The sequence below is a fragment of the Ursus americanus genome, chromosome 12 (genome assembly GCF_024610735.1).
Source record: "Ursus americanus isolate L20-20 chromosome 12, mUrsAme1.1.p, whole genome shotgun sequence".
In the NCBI taxonomy this organism is placed as follows: domain Eukaryota; kingdom Metazoa; phylum Chordata; class Mammalia; order Carnivora; family Ursidae; genus Ursus; species Ursus americanus.
Genome location: NC_142138.1, coordinates 4668003 through 4689521, shown reverse-complemented (window position 1 = coordinate 4689521; position 21519 = coordinate 4668003). Strand labels below are relative to the sequence as shown.

At 48.4% G+C, this 21519-nt stretch overlaps 2 protein-coding genes across 10 annotated transcripts in view; one reads left to right on the top strand and one right to left on the bottom strand.

Moving 5' to 3' along the window:
- PIK3R3 (phosphoinositide-3-kinase regulatory subunit 3) overlaps positions 1–8927 on the top strand; it is a 123947-nt gene extending 115020 nt beyond the window's left edge. For all 3 annotated transcript variants that reach the window (XM_045799656.2, XM_087865857.1, XM_045799657.2), the window contains one exon: positions 5122–8927. In XM_045799656.2, the coding sequence (XP_045655612.1) occupies positions 5122–5320 (199 nt within the window). In that variant the 3' untranslated portion in view covers positions 5321–8927. The remainder of the gene's footprint in view (positions 1–5121) is intronic.
- A 3825-nt stretch (positions 8928–12752) lies between these two features.
- MAST2 (microtubule associated serine/threonine kinase 2) overlaps positions 12753–21519 on the bottom strand; it is a 204516-nt gene continuing 195749 nt past the window's right edge. For 6 of the 7 annotated variants that reach the window (XM_087865856.1, XM_045799660.2, XM_045799663.2 and 3 more), the window contains 13 exons: positions 20205–20337; positions 19269–19434; positions 18639–18740; positions 18260–18382; positions 17978–18087; positions 17499–17653; positions 16971–17254; positions 16665–16862; positions 15802–16025; positions 15482–15604; positions 14942–15078; positions 14641–14834; positions 12753–14334 (listed from right to left, as the gene is read on the bottom strand). In XM_087865856.1, the coding sequence (XP_087721982.1) occupies positions 12809–14334; positions 14641–14834; positions 14942–15078; positions 15482–15604; positions 15802–16025; positions 16665–16862; positions 16971–17254; positions 17499–17653; positions 17978–18087; positions 18260–18382; positions 18639–18740; positions 19269–19434; positions 20205–20337 (3475 nt within the window). In that variant the 3' untranslated portion in view covers positions 12753–12808. The remainder of the gene's footprint in view (positions 14335–14640; positions 14835–14941; positions 15079–15481; positions 15605–15801; positions 16026–16664; positions 16863–16970; positions 17255–17498; positions 17654–17977; positions 18088–18259; positions 18383–18638; positions 18741–19268; positions 19435–20204; positions 20338–21519) is intronic. The other variant, XM_045799666.2, reaches the window with a different exon arrangement.

The window sequence follows — 21519 nt, the reverse complement described above, 5'->3', positions numbered from 1 at the left end:
CATTCCTAAATAACCAATGGATCAAAAAAAAAAAGAAAACAAGGGAAATTAGAAAATACTTTGAGATGAGTAAAAACAGAAACACAACTTATCAAAATTCACAGAATTCAGCTAAAGCAGTGCTAAATGATAAATTTATAACCGTAAACATTTATGTTAAAAAAAGGAGATCACATATTAATAAAGTAACCTTCCACCTTAAGAGACTAAAAAAGGAAGAGCAAACTAAACCCAAGCAAAAAGAAGGGAATAATAAAGATTAGAATGGAAGTAAATGAAATAGAGAGTAGAAAACAATTGAGAAAATCAGTGAAACCAAAAGTTGGGATAGAACTGAATTATAACCTCTAGCTAAACTGCCCCCATCCCCACAGAGAAGAAACAAATTACTAAAATCAAGATGAAAGAGGGGTCATTACTTATTGTCCTTATAGAAGTAAAAAAAAGATAATGAGGGAATGCTATAAACAATCATATACCAAAAATTAAAACCCAGATGAAATGGACAAATTCCTGGAAGCACACAAACCACCAAAATGGACTTAAGAGGAAACAGAAAATTTGAATAGAACTATAACAAGAAATTGAATTAATAATTTAAAAAAAGCTACCCACAAAGAAAAGCCCAGGCCCAATTGTCTTCACTGGTGAGTTCTGCCAAATATTAAAAAAAAAAAAAAATTAACAGATGTCCTTCACAAACTCCCCCCCCCCAAAAAAAAGAGGAGAGAACACTTCCCAACTCATTTCACGAGGGCAGTATTACTGTGATACCAAAACCAGACAAAAATATCACAAGTTAACTATGGACCAATATCCGTTAGGAACATAGAAACAAAAATCCTCAACAGAATACTAGCAAGGCAACTCCAGCAGCATATAAGGATTATATACCCTGACTAAGTAGAATTCATCCCAGGAAGGCAAGGGCATTTTCAACATAAAAGAAAACAAAAGACAAAATAATGAACATAATATACCGCATTAATAGAATAAAGGACAAAAATCACATGATTATTTCAGTAGAATCACAAAAAGCATTTGACACAATCTAGCACTCTTTCATGTTAAAAAAAAAAAAAGGATGAACAACCTAGGAATAGGAGGGTACTTCCCCAAATTGTTAAAGGTAACTATGAAAACCTCAGAGCTAATATACTTACTGGTGAAAGATAGTGCTTTCCCCTAAGATCAGGAAGAAAACAAAGATCCACTCTCACCATTTCTAACCATCATTGTGCAAAAGGTTCTAGTTGGGGTAATTGGACAAGAAAAGTAAAAAGCATCCAGTTTGGTAAGGAAGATGTAAACTATTAGAGTTAACAAATAAGTTCGGCAAGGTTGCAGGTTAAAAGATCAGAATTCAAAAATCAGTTGTATTTCTAAATACCATTAATAAACAATCTGGAAATGAAATGAAGAAGGCATGCTACATATAGTATCATCAAAAATACCTAGGATTAAAACAAAAAGAAGTGCAAGAGCTGTATGGTGAAAACTATAAAACATCATTGAAGGAACTTAAAGGGAGACCTAAGTAAGTGGAAAGACATCCTGTGTTCATGGATTAAAAGATGTAATATTGTTAAGATAGAAATAACTTCCCAAATTGATCTACATGTTCAGTGTAATCCCTATCAAAAATCCCAGCTGGACTTTTGCAGAAATTGACAAAATGATCCTACAATTTATAAGAAAGTACAAGGGCTCCAGCACAGCCAAAATGATCTTGAAAGAATATAAAAAGTTGAAGTACACCTCCTGATTTCAAAACTTACAAAACAAAGGTGTAGTAATCAAAATTGTGAGGTGCTAACAAGGATAAACATTTAGATCAATGAATAGAATTGAGAGTCAAGAAATAAACCCTTATATTTATGGTCAGTTGGTTTTTAACAAGGGTCTCAAGACCATTCAATGGGGAAGAAATAGTGACTTTAACACATGAAGCTGGGATAACTGGAAAGCCATATGCAAAAGAATAAAGTTGGACCCCTACCTCACATCATATATAAAAATTAACTCAAAATGGATAATAGACCTAAATGTAAGAGTTAAAGTATAAAATACTTCAAAAACATAGGCATAAACCCTTGTGACTTTGAATTAGGCAGTGGTTTCTTACAAACCAAAAGCACAAACAGCAAAAGAAGAACTAGATAAATTTGATTTCACCATAATTAAAAACATTTTATATCAAAGGGCACTATCAAAGTGAAAACACAACCCACAGATTGGGAGAAAATATTTGTAAATTATGTATCTGTTAAGCAACTAGTGTCTAAATCATAACCCTTAACTGTAAAAAAAAAAAAAACAGAACGAAAACAAAAACCAAGGGCCTCAATTTAAAAATTGGATGGATATTTAAAAAAATGGACATTTAAAAAAACGCCAAAGGATTTGGATAGACATTAAAAAAAATTCATGTACAATTAACATAGTGTTACATTAGTTTCAAGTGTGCTACGTAATTCAACAATTCTATACGTTTCTCAGAGTTAAGCAAGATAACTTGTGCTTTTAATCCCCTTTATCTATTTCACCCATCCCCCTATCCACCTTCCCTCTGGTAACCACCAATTCTCTGTATTTAAGAGTCTGAGGGTTTTTTGGTCTTTTTTCCCCCCTTGTTTGTTCATTTGTTTTGTTTCTTAAATTCCACATGAGTAAGATCATATGGTTATTTGTCTTTCTCTGACTGATTTCACTTAGTATCATACCTTCCAGGTCCATCCATGTTGTCGCAAGTGGTAAGATGTTATTCTTTTTTATGGCTGAGTAACATTCCTCTATGTGTGTATCTCTTATATCTTCTTTATTCATCTATCTTGATGGACACTTGGGTTGCTTCCATATCTTGGCTATTGTAAATAATGCTTCAGTAAAATAGGGGTGCATGTGTCTTTTTTGGTGAAGAAAATCATCAACAGAAAAAGGCAACCTACTGACTGAGAGAAGACATTTGCAAATGATATATCCAGTGAGGGGTTAATATCCAAAATATATAAAGAATTTAGACAACTCAACACACAAAAAACCCAAATAACCCAATTAAAAATGGGCAGGAGACCTGAACATTTTTCCAAAGAAGACATACAGAGGGCCAACAGACACATGAAGAGATACTCAACATCACTTATCCTCAGGGAAATGCAAATCAAAGCCACAATGAGATACCACCTCACACCTGGCAGAATGGCTAAAATCAACAACACAAGAAACAACAGGTGTTGGCAAGGATGTGGAGAGAAAAGAGCCCTTGTGTACTGTTGGTGGGAATGCAAACTGGTGCAGCCACTCTGGAAGACAGTATGGAGGTTCCTTAAAAGATTAAAAATAGAGCTATTCTATGACTCAGTAATAGCACTACTGAGAACTTAACCAAAGAAAATAGATATTCCTTTAAATGATTTTTTATTATATTATGTTAGTCACCATACAGTACATCCCCGGTTTCCGATGTAAGGCTCGATGATTCATTAGTTGTGTATAACACCCAGTGCACCATGCAATACGTGCCCTCCTTACTACCCATCACCGGTCTATCCCATTCCCCCACCCCTCTCCCCTCTGAAGTCCTCAGTTTGTTTCTCATAGTCCATAGTCTCTCATGTTTCATTCCCCCTTCTGATTACCCCCCCTTTCTTTATCCCTTTCTTCCCCTACCGATCATCCTAGTTCTTATGTTCCATAGATGAGAGAAATCATATGATAGTTGTCTTTCTCTGCTTGACTTATTTCACTTAGCATTATCTCCTCCAGTGCTGTCCATGTTGTAGCAAATGTTGAGAACTCGTTCTTTCTGATAGCTGAGTAATATTCCATTGTATATATGGACCACAACTTCTTAATCCAGTCATCTGTTGAAGGGCTCCTTTAAAGAAGATCTATAAATAATCAATAAACATATGAAAAGATGCTCCACATCATTAGTCCTTAGGGAAGTACAAATCAAAACCACAATGAGATACCACTAGGATTATTATAATAAAAAAGGACAATAACAAGGGTTGACAAGGATGTATAGAAATTGGAACCCTCAGTACGCCTGGGTAGCGCAGTCCTTAAGTGTCTGCCTTCGGCTCAGGGCGTGGTCCCTGCGTTCTGGGATCGAGTCCCACATCGGGCTCCTTGGCTGGGAGCCTCCTTCTTCCTCTCCCACTCCTCTGCTGTGTTCCCTCTCTTGCTGGCTGTCTCTCTGTCACATAAATAAATAAAAATCTTAAAAAAAAAAAATTGGAACCCTCGTACACTGCTGGCTAGAGTATAAAATGGTGCAACCACTTTGGAAGACAGTTTGGCAGTTCCTCAAAAAGAGATACCTATGACTCAGCAGTTCCACGCCTGGCTCTCTAGCCAAGAGAATTAAAAACGTACGTCCGTACAAAACCTTGTACACAAATGTAGAGCAGCATTATTCATAATAGTCAAAAAGTAGAAACAACCCAAATGTCCCTCCGTTGATGACTGGATAAACAGGATGTGGGTATCCAGACAGACTGTTACGCAGCCACAGATGAAGTACTGATGTATGTGCAACATGGATGAGCTTCGAAAGTATGCTAAGGTGAAAGTACAGAAGGTTGTGTGGTACCGAAGGTTTCCATTTAGATGAAATGCCAAAATAGGCAAATCCGTAGAGACAGAAAGTCGTCGATGTTTTGCCAAGGTCCAGGGGGAGGAGGCGTACAGAGTGACTGCTAATGAGTACATGGTTTCTTTTTAGGATGATGAAAATATTCTGGAATTAGATAGTGGTGATTGTTCCACAACCTTGTGAATATTCTAAAAATCACTGATTTGTATGCTTTAAAAAAAAAAAAAAAGCGTTCTCTTTCCAGTGCATTCTTGCCTCATGAAGACGCAGAGCTGAAGATTAAGTGCAGCCATCCATTTTCGTTCCACCAGGTCTTGGTGAGAGGTGAAAGATATCTCTATGATAAGTCTATAAGGGGTGAGGGGACACACATGGATGTGACATTTTACAAACTTCGACAAAACACTTCTATACCTCCTTGTTGCAGAAACATTGTTTCAGACTTCTGGTCATTTGGGGTCTCTTCATCTGTCGTGACCTGCCTTAATTCCCTGTGGTGTCTGTGTGTTGTGTCTTTGCAGTGCCGATGGGGAGGTGAAGCACTGTGTGATCTACAGCACTGCTCGGGGCTATGGCTTTGCAGAGCCCTACAACCTGTACAGCTCACTGAAGGAGCTGGTGCTGCATTACCAGCAGACATCCCTCGTTCAGCACAACGACTCCCTCAACGTCAGGCTTGCCTACCCTGTCCACGCACAGATGCCCTCACTCTGCAGATAAAGAGGGAGTGGGAAGAGAGGTCGCTCTCTAGCATTTTTTTCCTACAGTTTTTATTAGACTATGAGGGCATTCTTTCTACGTAGACTGCTTGTTTTGCACAAGAAGTGATTCTGTGAATGTGGAGAGGCCGAGCAGCAGCCGGCCGAGATGGGGGCACAAGAGGCCTGAGGTTCTCTGAGACTCAGCTGTGCCGCTGCACTGACATAGGAAGCTGGAAGCAGATGTTTTTTTGGAAAGTCTCTTTCATTGGGGTTTTTGTTTTGTTTAGCCAGGCACCCTCAACAGAACACATTAGGTTTGATGGGGGTGGGGGGTTAAATCTGAAAATCTCTGAAGAGTCCACGTCTCTTGGTCTTCGTCTCTGAGAGTGTGACAGGGGCTTGGCTCTGTGGGGAGTTCTGTTTTGAGCTGGCGGTCTCTCTTAACTTCCTCCCAAAACGAGGGCTGTTTTGGTTCCTGGTTTGGTTCCGTGGTAGAATGGCATTTGGTGAAAAAGACAACCAAAGGAAATGGGGAGGCTTGGGATTTCATTTAGAGAATCTTAGTCAAGGGGGTAAAAACACCTTCAACTGAAGATACTTTACTAACTAACCTAAGTTAGGCGTCAGCATCTCAGTAGCTCCTCCCTCTAAAGAAGCATTATGTTTAGAAACCAAACTGATCTCAGCAGAACAATGTTTGTTGCGAGACTAAGGTCTGATGGAAGAAGACAGCACTAGTATCTGAATGCATACTTCTGTACCAAAACTTGAAAGTGAAAGGAAAACTAGAATTTGTTAGTTTTAGCAAACACTAAAATTGGTCAGTGTAACTCCTTCTGCCCTGCCCTTGTTTCTCAGAGATGAGGAATAGTGTTCTTTTTGTGGGCATGGTGAGCTTTGAATCATAAAATGAAGTTGGTGCTTGTGTGGTGTTTCCTTAGCCTAAAGAACGATCTGTTGTTGAAAACCTTTGTAACTTGTTTGTATGAGTAAAGAAAAGGTACAATCCAGTGCTTTTAGATGGCTTGACATACCAAATAATGATATCAGCAACAGTCTTATATGTGCTTCCCCAGATTTAAAGGCCCTGCAAAAACAGTAAACATGGTTTAATTCCCTTCATCTCCCTGTCCTTTGCAGGGTAGGGATTCGGGGAGCAATAGGTGGCGAAGGTTGTAGCAGGAAGGGAGCCAGACTACAGTAGGGGCCTCAGCAGTTCACAGACCCGGAGGCTCTGTGTCTGGAGTGAGGGTCGTCCACATTACCCGTGTGCTTCCATGCAGTGGTTTCTGAAACTTCTGTAAGGAGAGGGAATAATGGCTTGGAGTTTAGACTGTTAGTAAAAGCCATCTGGAAGTTTTTCTCTTCGCCATTTTTGTGAGCCTGCCATTAAGATGATGTGCACAGACTGTCCTCATGCTCCAGTGGCCCTGATTTTAGGCCAGGAATCTTCTGCTCCATGTGGTTTAAGCCTTCCAGCTGAGTGAAGCTAGGCGAGTGGAGCTAGAGGCAGGCGTGTACTCCTACCTCCGTTATGCCCCACCCCCATCAGTCAACACTCTCTCGACAAATAGAGTTCAGCTGCCTCTGAGCCAATGCTGGAACCATAATAGGCTCAGAGTGAGTCAGCTGTTTGAGTCCAAAGCTGTGCAGTCAGGCATCCTGGCTGAACTAGAGAAGCAGCCGATATCTGGGTCTTGGTGCAGAAGGTTTGCAGCTAGGAAAGCTCTAGTTGTGGAATGAAAGAAATAAATACCGCTTTCCCTGAGCACTTATCTTGGTGACAGGGTTTAGAATGGACCATGATGTAAAAGTAGATTAAAAATTTTGGAAAAACCTCTAGAGTTACTAACAATGAGGATAGGAAGGGAAAGGCTTATCTTCGGCCTTTCTTTGGTTCCATCACGGTTTCAGGATTAGGCGAGGCAGACAGAGGAACCCCTCCCTCCAGTGTCATGTTCTGACTTAAGCCCTTAACTGAAAGCCAGCTGCACATGTCTTCTCCGCAGGGCCAGGTTGAAGTCTTGCTGAAGGTTTTACTGAGTAAAGTCAGGCTAGTTGCTGCTGGATGGCCTTACACCTGGTGTTGAACCTGCTTCAGCAGCTGGATGCTCAAGATTGGGTGCAAGAAATCCCTCCTTTCTGGTATGAAAATCTAGTGTTTTCTGACTCTCTTTTAAAATAAAATGGGAGTAAAGATGCATGCCTGTGACCTTGAACCATGTGTTGCTTCTTTTCAGGCAGACATAAAGGGTGCGTGGGGAGGGAGTTAGCACTGTCTAGTACCTACACTTATAGGTAAGGGCTGGCTTGTGGCGAAGGACTGCTCTTTTTTTAATCCTATATTCCTTCACTTTTTCTTTCCTGTTTTTCATTCTTGAATTTGTTGCTTTGTGGGAACTAAGGCCTAGGGATCATTTGAGAAGTTGGAAAATAACTCTTCCGACTAGTTGCCATATGATTTGCTTGATCCTGAGCCAGTGGAAATGGCATAGGGACCAATCTGCTAACCACATGGAGGGGTAGTATGAAGCTCCTATACTTCATGGTCTTGGCAGCCTTCATCTGAGCCTAGCTCTGGGTCCTGTCCCATGATTTGGGCCCTGGGATTCTCTTTCGTGGCATCCTAACTGCAGCCTCACCGAAGCAGAGAGTAAAGAGACAGACTAAGACTAGAGGGGCTCGTTTTTCTGGCTAGGGAAGCCAGCCACCAGCATGGAAGCAGCTTGAGGATGGCTGAACACAGGTCCTGTGACCATCTTTTCCAGGTGGAGATTTCATCACAGAACAATGATCTTGTTTCTTCCTGATCATAGATAGTAAATCTTGGCCAGGGCTCAGGACTGTATAGGCTGTGTCCTTACCACTGATTTGGTCAAGGTTAGGACTTCCTAATACCTCCCCTACTCCATCTCCAAGCCTTGATGGGACCTCCCACTTACTTTGGACCTCATGTGCTCTAAAGAAGCATTGATAGCCAATGTGGTGTCTTCCATAGGTCTCCTCTTCTTGTTGCAAGGAACCAGCCTCAGGGGTCCTTTTGGCCAAGAATTGCATCTGGACAATTCCTGGTTTTCAAGATGGTCTCTGTTGCCAATTAAGACTCCAGAGTAGGCCTCTCTGAGGCTTCTGTGGCCTCAGAGCAGAGGGTGCAGATGGGGGCCTGGCTGGGCTCTCTGCTGTCAACTGCTCATCCTTGCTCTAGCTCTAGCCACTTGTGACAAACAAACAACCGTGTTTCCTTACAAATTCCAGCATGTGACTTTGGTGCCCTGTTGTTACTTGTGAAAAACCTATTCTTCTGTTGTCTTTGATGTAGTCAAAAAAAAAAAAAAAAAAAAAACCCACAAAAAAACCCCCATGTAGTTTACGTAAAAATATCTGATTCACAAAGAAGCCAACTATATGTCTTGTGTTGGGACAGTTCATAATGTAGTTCCTAGACCACTTTTACAAATTGTTCTTGTCACCAGATGTGTTCAGACATTGCTGTGCAGTTGTGGGGAGGGTGGGAGGGGAGAAGTGAGGGGAGATACTTTTTGGTCTTTTGTTTTCTTATCTTCCCCAAGAGGGGACAGTCTGGCCAACTTGCTCCAGTAATGCAATAAAGACATTGCAATAAAGCACCTTTTTGTCCTCGTGCTATGGAGGGTGGGCTAGGGGTGGGCGGCAAGAGGAGGATTTAGGATATTGAAAGCCCTGAAACTCCCAAACCTTCTCTCCCATGAACACCAAAAGATCGCTCCTGGGGCTGAACTGGGGCCACGAGAGGCGCTCTTCCCCGAACAAGAGAGGCTGACCCTAACAGGCATGATACCAGCATCTCGTCCATCCAGCACAGGCTACAGTGAGACTAAGAAACTAGTCCTGAGAAAGTTAAATCTGAGAGCTGATGCCTCCTCACCCCATTCTCAAGTATCAGAAAGCCCAGCTTACTGATTCTCATCACATCTTTCTGCCTGGAAAGAAAAGTGTTTCCATAGTCTGTTCTGGGGGCAGGGAAATGTTTGTTGCCCAAAGGCCCTTATCACCCTCCTGCCACAGCACTTTAAGGTTTCTATATGTTAGAACATGATTAACAAAATGTGACCACCTCTTTGCATAGTCTCTCAGGTGTATACTGAATTATAAATCAGGCTGGGTAGGGGACAGTCCACTGCTCTAAATTCTCTTGCCTATGTCCTTTCTCCCCACTCGTAGGAACTATAGAGGATTTCCCGAAATCCCAAGAGTTGTTCCCACTTTTTGCATAGGATGCTCAAATTCCTGTCTCCAGCCCTGTCCTGTCTTCTGAACTCCTCCTGTCGGCTGGCTAGATCCACTGGGGCCTTGAGTGTCCCACAGGCATTGCAAACTTTGTTTACAGAGCAAACATCTGCTTAGTTATGAATTCCCCTACTTTTCTACCACCAAACCTACAAACCTGCCTATATCCACATAACTCCTGTTATGTTACAAAATGTAACTTACGAAATGTAGTCCCCCTCCAACTAAAAGCCAACCTTTCCACAATAGTGTATATTTTTGTATCCTGTTTTCTCTCTCCTCAGGAATTTCCCATGATCAGTTGTCAATTCCTTCACTGTTGTTTTCTCTCAACCAGATCATCCATTGACATTTAAACATGGTTGAGCGTGTCTCATTCCACTTCCTAACCTCTACTGAATCCTCTCTTCCTTTATCTCTTTGCCCCCCTTCAAAGCCAAACCTTTTTATAAAAACTGTCTAAATTTGTCTTTTTTTTCTCTCCTCCACCATTTCAGTACAGGTTCCAGCCCCAGCTGAAACCGCCGTCCTTGAGGGCTTCAGTAACCATCGTCATTGACTACTTGCCATGAAAAACTCTCCTGTGGACTCCATGATGACTCAACTCTGGTTTTCCTCCTAGATCTCTGTTCAATTCTGGCTGCCTTCTCCCTTGCGACTTTTTCCCTGGTAGTTTTATCCACATCCATGATTCTGTCTACCATCTTTAGGCCGTTTATGTCTGTCTGTGTTTCTCCTGTTCAAACCTCTACTGGGAGGTACCTCACAGCCTACTGGATGCAGGGTCACCACCTAGCCCAGGTTCTCTTCCATTATTTCCATTTCAGTGGTGGAAATACATACCTCATTTGGTTATGTAGTCAGAAATGCAGTCATCATCCTTCAGACCTTCCTCTGTTTCAGGTCAACATAACACACACCACCAACCTATATCAGCTTTACTTTCTAAATGTCAAAGACATCACTTCTCCCCAACTTCATTTCTTCAATACTCTCTCTAACCTTAATACTGAAAAGGCCTCCCTCCTTCCATAGTTGCCACCCTCAAGTTCAGTCCAGTCTCATAACAATCAGTTCTCTTTTCAAAGACAGATCTGAATCTGTGTAAAATCATGAAGTAACTTTTAATCACTCAGGGTAAATTACAAAATTCTTAAAGTGGTCTGGTTTCTCCCAAGTTTAGGATCTCATCCCCTACTTCAGTTACTCTTCCCTGGACCCTTCCCTTCAGCCAGTTCCAATGTCTTGGGTTTTTCTTCTGCACATATTCTCTGTATAATCGCCATCTCTTCCTATGGCCTTACCGTCTACTTGCTGATGGCCGACAAATCTGTGTCCAGCTCCTACACGTTCCAGCCTCAAGGTCGTCCTAGTTCAGACCACTATAACAGGTCACTCACTACATCTGTCTCTCTGGTCTGCGTATTCCACTAGAGCCTCCTTACGCTGCAGCCAGCGTCTTCCTAAAACAGAAGTGTGATTACACCACTTCCCTGCAGTTCTCTTTCAGGAACTCCTTGCTCCCCTCAGGCTAATCCAGCGGTGCTTCTCAAAGGGAGCACCTCTGGCACTTGGGGCAGCTGCCGGTGCTTCACAGGATGCTTAGCATCTCTGTGCCTCCTCTGTCCCCCGCCCCCACCCCCATTTCCAACCCCCGAAAGGCCAGTTCCTTTCTTACAGGAACTGTGGCAAGAAGTGCCTGTCCCACCTCCTTCACCTTTGCTGCAGTGCTTCTAACCAGCTCCTGAGACACGTGGGAGGCTCCCCCAGGCGGTTCCCTGTGTTCCCAGCATCCAGTACAGGCTGGCTGAGGGTCTGCGGCCAGTGAAAGACTGAAGGAAGAAGTGAGTTCAAGAAGGGACTGGGTGTTATACGCAACTAATGAATCATCGAACTTTACATTGGAAACCGGGGATGTACTGTATGGTGACTAACATAATAAAAAACATTAAAAAAAGAAAAAGGACTGAAGGCTAAGGGGCCAGACATCTACTTGTGGACTCTGGCACCACGGGCAGGGCACGCCCTCTGGCGGCCACAGCCTTCTCCATGCACGGTTACAGAGGCTGCGGGGCGCAGGAGGCACCCAGCCAGTGGCCGAGGCATTTTCCCGTCTCCAGGCCTCTGGACGCCTCTCCTTCAAACCTAAGCATTGGATTATGGGACAGTTAGTGCAAGACCACGGTTTGAAAAGCCCTGCATCACCGTGGAGGTCCCCTGGCACAGCCCTACTCCCGGCTCCTGCAATGCCATCTCCTGACTCCGCCAACACAACGGTCCCACAGATGTCCCTCCCCCACACACACCATCCACTCACCCACCTCAGTAATGTCCACCTCCAGTAGTAAGGCCTGCCTGACAAAAGCCCAGGAAGGGCTCACTGACTACAAACATTAAGGCAATTCTGTATTTTCATCTTAATGGGCCTTCAACGTTTTAACAAGTAATTTCTCCATCCACTTCAAAACTTTTCCCTCTCTTGGAGTTTAAGACCCTTTTCTAGCTGCTGCTTCTAAGTCTTCTTTGACTTAAATGCTAACGCTCCTCAATGTACCACTATTGACACATTGATGGCTCTCAAATTTCTTCAGTCTAGAGTTTCCTATTGAGTTCCAGGCCCATGCATCCAGTCACCTTCTGGATGTCCATCAGGTACCTCACATATAGCCCAAGTTTAACTCTTCACCTCTCTCCATCTCTTTTCCTCCTCATTTTCTGGTTATGAAGAACTCCAGGTAAGAAGATAACGGTGGTTTCTGGAGTCGAGAGAGAGACCTGGGTTCTAATCCTAGTTCTGCCCAAGCTCTGTTACTATCCGAAAACCTGAGTTTCCCTCTTCTATAAAGCAGAGATAATTAGTTGCTATGTGGTCTTCTATGGTTCCCCATCACCTACAGAACGTCTAAACTCACTAGACCCATTTCCACTTTGGTTTCAGTTCCTTGAATATACCAGGTATATGGTCGGCGCTGTACTCTTTGCCTGGACACTCCTAATCCGCACTCCTAACCCAGCACACCACTACCTGTCATCTGTTCCTCAGGTTTGAGCTCAGATGTCATGGTCTCTGGGAAGCCAGGTTGGGCTAGGCAACCCTCCCCTGACAGTGGGAAAGTACTCCCAGCAGCAACATAGACCTTGAGGTACATTTGTGTTGACTGAAAGAAAGACGCGAAAGACAAAGATGGTTTCCAAGAGCGTGTATTACACAGGTCTGAGTGCAAGAAATGGCAAACAACTGCTATGTTTGCTTTAAAAGCTCATCAGGTACCAGTGCCAAGTCCTGATGCTTTTGAGGGCCCCCTGGGTCTCGGCCCCTCCGGAGTAGGCTGGGCCCAGGCTCCTGGGTGAGGGGGCAGCTTCTGCATGGAACGTCCTGCCTCCTGTCACCTGAGGCATCAGGCACTTTGGTGATGCCCAGGGCTGGCTCCTCTTTCTCTCTCTGTGTGCACTCGGGCTCCCATAGCCAGCTTTGGTGGGGAAACTCACAAGGTGGATGGACCAGCCCAGGGGCACCAGGTGGCCATGACTTCCCCGCCTGTCTGGGAGACAGGTTCTCAGGGTGGGCTGGAGTTATGGTTTCCAAATCTGGGGAGCTGGCCATCCCACCTTCCATTGTCGCCTTTCTGCTTGGGGATGCCCTGTCTGGACCCTCGACAAGAAATTTCCAAGACCATGGGCCTGACTCTCCAGAGGTGGAGGAGGCAGCAGAGCGACTGGTGGAGAGAAGTCCTGAAGAGCTGGGACAAAGTGCTGTGAGTGCCTGGGTGCGGAAGTGCTGGGCCTTCCAGCAGCCTTCAGGAGGAATGGGGTCTGTGGGTCCAGCCTTACTGAGGCTGGGGGCCGCTGATGAGGAGCTGGCAGCCTCCTCAAAGGCTTGTGGGATCCCAAGCTTCCTCTGGGGGACACTAGGGCCTTCCATTCTGGGAGGCTTCAGTGTGACCTCTGTCAGTAGGCCTGGGACCACTGGGCTCTGCCTCTTGGGGTCCCTGGACAAAAAGGCATCCTCTTCCTCACCCTCTCCTGCTCCTGTGAGGGGAGGGACCCGGCCCACTTCTGGGGTTGGTGCCAAGCTCGGCTCCTGTACATCTTGGCTGTTCTCGGGCCCCTCCTCGGCGTCATCCTCTGAGGAGTCAACCTCACGGATGGCTTCCTGCTTCTGCAGTGACTCTCGCCGTTCAGCCCGGTCCTGTCGGAGGGTGCCTAGGGCCCATGAGGGAGAAGGCTGCAGCACCCCCTTCCCGGGCAGTGCCCCTTTCCCAGACAGTACACTCCTGGTCCCAACCACCTCTAGAGGGCCGACTTCCCTGGGTGGCAGTTCCTTCTTTAGCTCGGGGTGGGGCAGGTCAAGGCTATGCTTTCGAGAAGTAGAGAGCTTCTTCTCGGAAGCAGCAAGTGCAGCTGCCAGTTTCTCAGCTGATTGTACTCTCTTTAGCAGTGGTGAGCGGGGTGGCTCTGCACTCTTGGGCCGTGAGAGCTGCCTGCCCAGAGGAGGTGACAAGTGAAGCTTGGCGGGGAAGGCCTGGGCTCCGTGGCCAGACAGGGGTGATGGGGAGCGCTGGGGTGAAGCTGCTGGCGGTGGGGAAGGGGTGTGGGCCAGTGGTGACAATGGGATGCTGCCGGCCGACTTGCGCCGCGGAGAGCGGTACTGGCGCTGGAGCTTGGGTGCCAGGCCGTGCAGGGAGCTGGGCCGTGTGTGCCCAGAGCCGGCTGGAGAACTGGGCACGCTGGAGCTGGGGGAGCTGCTCTGTGACGAATTCCCTCCCACTTTGCACACACAGACAGACACACAGACAAAGGCAGAGCAATGTTAGCTGATAGAAGTGACTGAGGGGCAAGACAGGGCTAGCCCTGGAATGTCCCAGGATCAAGGTGACCCCACCAGCGATCCAGAGCCCAAGCTACAGAAATAAGTCACTCTCCACCCCTGTCCCCTCCTCCCCAAGACTGCCGGGTCTTTAAGGGGGTAGGGTGAATGAGTTTCAGAGTGGGGCCACAGAGAAGCACAGAGAGCCTAGGCTCTTTCCTACCTCCCAGGGGCTGTCTCTGAGATCTGCAGGGAGCACTTCCTACCTGAATGCACGGCATCGGGGGTCACCCGGTAGCCCTGAGTGGGAGATCGGGGGGAAAGGCTGTGGCTGTGTGTGGGAGAGCCTGGCCCACTCTCCCCTGATGATAAGGAGCGGTTAAGGGAGGAAAGGCTGCGGCTGGTGTGGAGCAGGGATGCCTGCTTGGTGATCTTCCGGAATAGGGAGCTCCTTTTTCTGCTGCAGAAACAAGGGTCAAGGGCTGAGTTGGGGCACAGCACATACTGTGCCCAGTGGCCAGGGCCCGCAGCACATACTAGCCACCCAGGTGCCTCAGTCTGGCTCACCTTTCTTGCCCATCTTTGCCCCGGCTCCGCTTACTCCTTCGGGCCATCTTGGCCTTGTAGCTGCCCTTCCGAGCTGGCCCCACTTTAATGGATGTGTTCTCCAAGGGCGTTGTTGAAATAGACACCTTGTTTCCACTCTGGGGAATAGAGCGTGAACCCAAGCTAAGGTAGTGAACATAATCTTGCTCCCACCCTTACCCTTGGGCACGGCGACACCACAGCTCTAAGCTTTTGCCCCTGTGTTAACAAGTCTGAACCACAGGCCTTCCTTCCCTCTTCACAGATTAGGGAATGGCTCCAACTGGAGCCTGGGCAGTTTGGGGTTGAGGAGGGAGAAAGAGGCTCGTCTGTCTTGTTCTTTGGAAGGATCCCTGTGCCTTGGTCAGTGAGGACGTCGCTTTCCAGTGAAAACCCACTGCTTTGGGTGCCTCTGTCCTCAGTGCCATGTGTGCCCAACTCTCCCACTCCCTTATGGCCAGTCACAGACTCACAGGGCCAGGGTCATTCGGGGACCGCAGAGGCAGCACACCCAGCACTAACCTTCAGAATCAGCTCCACCACTTCTGTATGCACCAGCCCATGCACAGGCTCCCCGTTGACATGAGTGATGAGGTCACCCTGACGAAGCCCCGCCTCACTGGCTGGACCTCCATCCTCCACGTGCTGCCCCAGGGAGATAACAGTCCTCAGTCTGGAGCCTGAGCGTGAAGTATGGGGCCTGGTTCTGCTGTGACCCACCTCCCTTGTACCCCTGAGGATAGTGTGGGCAGGGACAGAAGCAGGGACAGACAGGCCCTGGTGAGGGGAAGGCGGAGGAATAATGAAACTGGGAGACAACAGATCAGGAGGGCAAGACATACCCACACCATGTGGTGCACAGTGTAGACATCCGAGTCACCCATGTAGACACGGATGGCCCGCAGGGTGAAGCCATACTTCTTGCCAGCTCGGTGGATGATGATGGGGGGCCTCGAGCTGCTGAGAGCTGGCAGGAAGTCCCTGCTTGGAGAAGAATCCCTGGATGATGGGTTGGATGACTGGGAATGTGGGGACATGGGGCTGGCCAATGGAGAGCAGGTGTGTTCTGGAGAAGGAAAGACAGGACTGAGCAGGTCAGAGGCCCCAGGACTGGCCATGTTCCCAGCCCAGCCCTATCTAGGCTGCTGATCCCAGGCAGCTGTAGTCACAGGCAGAGCCTAAGCCTGGGGACGTCTTCCCCACAGACTTAGAGCAGCAAAGCTCCTCACGTGCGCAGACCCGCCCCAGGAGGCAACGGCAGCTAGCACTGAGCGCGCACTTGTACCCTTCAGGGGCCACATACGCTCTCATACATGTTCAAACATCGCAATTGCCCTACGAGCTACCACTAGTTTTTTGATGAGGAACTTGAGGCCCAGAGAGGTTAAGCAACTTTGCCAAGGTCAACAGCCATTTGGTGATGGAACCAGGATTTGAATGTAAGCTCTGTGCCTCAGAGCTGGTGCTTGTTACACGGTACCACCCTGCTCCGTGGCACATGCACACGCAACCCGACACCAATGCACACCTCTACAGGTCTCTCCTCTCATGACAAGGGGGCAGCTGTGACACACAGCCCCTCGGATACCTGCTCCTCAACACACAATGCACAGGCATACCTGCCACATGCAGACCCCTGCCACAGACCCACAGAGATCTCAAGGCCCTTCCTGTGAGTTTTATCCTAGTTCCCTGGCGGTCCTACCTGCAGGAATGAGGAGGGACAGGGTTGTGGCTGAGGCAGACTTGATAACTTTGTTGATGGGGCGAGTGGTGCGCTTTTCCACAGAGTCCCCAGAGAGCAGCCGGTGGCGGGCCCTGCGTACGGCTAGGTCACTGATGGCCTTGGCTGTGGCTCCCTCAGTCAGCTGTGGGGTCCCACGGCCTCCTCGAGTCTCCACAGCTGTGGGCCCAAGTGAGCAATGAAACCTGCAGTGCCACCAAGCCTGGCCACCCTGCCCGCCCGCAGTACCCTCCATTCCAGGCCCTCTGGCCACCTGCTGGGCCACACCTGGGCCGGAACCGCAGCTTGGGCCAAAGGGCTCTTCGTCTAGCTTCAGCCGCCGCTCCACTGGCCGTTCAGGGACAGGCCCAGATACCCCTTCTCCAGGAGGGGGTGTCAGAAGCCATGTACCCTCTTGCTGCTGTCTCCTGGGGGTGCTACTGGCCTCATCAGGGCCCTCAGGGAAGCGGGGAGCATCCAGGAGGCCTGAGCAGCGGCGTCGCACTGTGAGTGGAGGGCTTGAGTCACTCTCTGTGTGGGATGACTCGGACACCGACAGTCGCTTCCGCAATCTGTGAGACACAAGGTCCGGGTGAGATAGGCAGGCGGTCTCCCTCCTCTAGCCCAGGCTTCCTTAGGGGCTCACAAGGGTTATAAGTCACAGAACTTCTTCCCTCAGACACTCCTCTGGAAGCCATGCTCGTGATGCCCCCTCACTGCCACCAGCACTCCGCCCCGCATCTGAATCTCGCCCATGATCTGTAACAACTGATGGATGGCTGTGCTGCCCACCCTAGGGGAGTTCTGGGTGCTCACATCTCAGGGGAACCAATCACCCAGCTCCGGTCTCGGCCCTTCAGCCCTGCCAGGCCATCAGAGCGGTCGTCCTTCTCCTCGCTCAGGCTGCGCTTGGTGGGGGGTGGGGCCCGGCGCTCCTCGAGCAGCGAGAGCCGCTCCATGCTACTATACACCTGTGGGCACAGAGTCTGTGCTGGGGACAGGCCCCAACAGCCGCACCTCCCAAAAGTATCCTTGGCACCTGAAACCCAGGAATTGGAACCAGTTCTGCCCTTCCCTCCTCCATACCAGGTGAATATTCGAGGAAGCAGTCTTCCACTGTCAGGGCCTGGAGGGGTTCTTGCAGTACCCGTCATATGCAGGCCCAGCCCTTTCTTCCTCTTTTCCTAGGGGCAGCCCCATCCCCTGCTCCCCACACCTGCCCCAGCCATGGCCCCTGACAGGCCCGCTTCTCCCAGTCCTCCTGTCCTGCCCAGCCCGGGCCTGTTCGGTCGCACCTTGCTGAAGCGTGGAGAGCACGAAGAGAACTGGCGGATCTCCAGGCAGCCATCCTCACTCACTTCTTCCTCGTCCTCTGAGTCCACATGGTGGTAGCGCTCTGAGCGGGCTGGATCAGACACACAGGACGGTTCCCTTCAGAGGTCCCTGGTGGTGCCTCCTTCTGACCCTTACCAGACCTCAGAGGGCCTGGAGAAGTTGTCCTGATGCCAAGTTTAGGGTGCACAGGGCTTTCTGGGCAAACAGATCCCCAGGCCTCCCGGTCCCCCCAGTGGCCTTACTGTCAAAGTAGCTGGTATCATCCTCTGACTCCAGTTGAGGAATAAATTCAGCCTTCTGGCGAAGAAGTCCTGTCCAGTCCAGACCGGTAAAGAATGAGTGCTGCTTCACCTCAGAGGCGCTGCCTGCGGACAGGAGGGGCATGGGCAAGGGTGCGGGATGAGCTGTGTGGCGTCCAGACCGGCAAGTCCAGTGAGAACCCAGACCTCAAGAGGCCAGTCCCGACGGCCTCGGCCCCAGCACCTCTCTTCCTGCGCTCACAGGAGCAGGGCAGTCTCAGGATCAGACGCGTTCCCCACACCTGAAGCCTGAGCTTCCCGGATGCATGGACTCAACCTCCCTCTTCCAAGTTGTGAGAAAGGTCAGTGGGGCCTGTCCTACCTGTACCCAGTCTCTCCAGAGGGTTCTGATGGAGCAGTTTAGAGGTGAGGTCCTGGGCATCTGGCGGCAGAGCATCATCCCCCTCAGGCCACACAATCTCATCTGAAGAGTTGGGGGAAAGAGGGAAAGAGTGGGTTAGAGGAGGGTCTCAGAGGCTGCAGAGTGGGGAGATAAAGAAGAGGGTTCTAGGACAAGATATGGGGAGGGAGGCAGAGAGGGCCTTGCCTGGGACCCAACTCCTTAAGGTCTATAGGTTCCTGTCCTCCTAGGGGGTCTCCCAGCCGCTCGCCGTGGCCCATCCTGTGATCCCGGACTTGCGCTGCCCTGAAGCTCTAGCTCAGCCTGACTCTACACCGCAGACACTAGTACGCTCACACGCATACAAACCATAGGACACACACACACACACACCACAGGCACACTCATGCCCATACGGGGGAGACGTGAACACAAACAGAACAAGCCCTGGGTGACAGAGGACACGTGCGCGCGCGCACACACATCTAAGAGTCAAGCATACTACACACACACACACACGAATTCACAACATGAGCCTCACAGGTGCATGCATAAATCCCATTTGTGGATCCAGACTCTGTCTCCCCAGTGTGCCAGAGTGATGGTACCTACCACTGATCACTTGCCCAAAGAGCTCCTCCGGAGTATCTCCAAAGAAAGGGACGCAACCCACCAGGAACTCATACAGGATTATGCCCATGGCCCACCAGTCCACTGGCTTCCCGTAGCCCTGACGCAGGATCACCTCAGGCGCAATGTACTCCGGGGTCCCGCATACCTGGGCACAGAGAGCCAGGCTGGCTCAGCATCCTGAGGCAGCTCACTGGCATCACGGCTGAAGGGGTGGGGATGCTCCCACCTCTGGAGAAGTCTCTGAATGAGGACTCAGCTTACTTTGGTTAGAGAGCAAGATCAATAGGAACCCGGGGTGTCAGAGTTGGAACTGCTGGTGGGGTGAGTTCATGTACTTCCCAATTAACCAAAACATTTAATTCTAGCCTGGAACAACCACCCCCAAGCCCTCGACACCTCTTTATGGCATCTAGTTCCCAAAACTGGCCTCTGCCCTCCAGTCTCTCAAAAGATAGTCCCTACAGTCACATGACCACTACAGGGACTTGCAAACGGTTACCGTCTGAACTGTCAAATCAGGGAACATCCAGAGGCTACTCTCAGGAAGCTGGGCCACAGCCCAGTGGAGACTTGGAGCTGTGTTCCAACAACAACAGACTCCAGAAGAGCCTTGCCCTTGACTGAGCCTAGGAGGTTCAGGACTAATTTCAGGTGAGTCTCTGAGAGTAACAATGGTTACATGACCTATTTTCTCCAAACCCTGAGGAAGAAGATGATTTTGGATTTTATATCCATTATGATTCTTGAGGCCCACCCCATTTTCCAAATGTACTACCTTATCTCAATGGAACCAAAAGGCGGAAACGATAGCAGCTCCCACTCTTAACATGTAGCTACAGGGGTAAATATGTGGCCCCTTCCACATATTCTGAAGTCTGGACCTCAACCCCCAAGGTCTCAACCATCCTTCCTTACCTGCTTGTCCAGGAACTCCCGGGCATCCTTTTCAATGTGGCCCTCATACAAGTTTGTTGTCAGGCTCATGAGGCCAATTTTAGAAAGGCCAAAGTCAGTAAGCTTGATGTGCCCCATGGATGTAATCAGGAGGCTGGGAAGTCAGAGACACGAAAGTATGGGGTTATTTCCTGGTTTTCCAAGAGTGCTGATTTTAACAGATGCCAAATTTTCCCACTCAGGCTTCTACAGAGTTCCTGTGGGACTTGAGCAGGGTAGCTTCAGCAGGGAGACAGGCAGCTGTGAAAGAAAAGGTATCTCTGGTTTTGTGAGTACCGCGCTCTGCACAAGCAGCTCCCTTGCCTTTTGCCCATTCCCCCAACTCATTAATGTTTACTGCCCTCAACCGCATTCTCCGCTGGGGACAGGTACGTGCTAGCTGAGGGACTGACTTTCTCCCACAGAGCAGTCAGCCTCATCCCAAGGCTCTAGCCATACCCAGTCCCCTCTCCTCACCCGGGTGTCTCACAATACCCAGGCTTGGGGAGAGGGGAAAGGGGTACATCATCTTGTTCCATGTCCACAGCTGGTTTTAAAGGAGGACTGGCTGGGAGAAACCAGAGATAAGATCTCACAGAAAATGGTCTCTTTCTTCTCCTGTCACATACTCTGCCTGAGTCATTTCATTTCATGACAAAGTCTTCACCCTGCCACCCCTTTATTTTATGATTTCCAAATCAGCACCTGACTTCCTTTATGAATTCCATGCCTACTAACTGCCCAGATGTCTTATAGGCACCGTGAACTCAACCTGTCCAAAACAGAGTCATGCCTCCTAACTGGTCCTCTTTGCAGAAAATGATTTCTGTCACCTCTGAGCTCTCTGGTAAGTATTTTATTGATTATTTATAAAGATACTCTTGTTCCTGAAAGGTCTTACAACAGAGTGACTAACACAACAAAGTAGGTATTATTATCCCCATTCTAAAGTGGAGGAACAAGAGGCTCTGAGGTTTAATTAACAGATTCAAGCTCACAGAGTTAACAAGTGGTCATTTGAACTCTGGTCTGTCTAGCGTCAAAGCCACTTTCCATGACAGAGGCTTGTCCCCATGCACTAGTCCTGAACTGGAAATCTGGATGATGTCCCAGACTCCTCCTCCCTTTTCCTCTCCCACGCCCACCCCCACCTTTTGGTTTCCTTTCGTCTTCCTAACGGTATCCCCTCTCTTCTGCATCCTGCAGGCGTGGTTGGTTTGGCCTGGTCTCCTGCAACAGCCTCACCGTCTTTCCACTGGCAGAGTGATCTCTCTAAACCTAAGTCAAAATCTGAGCG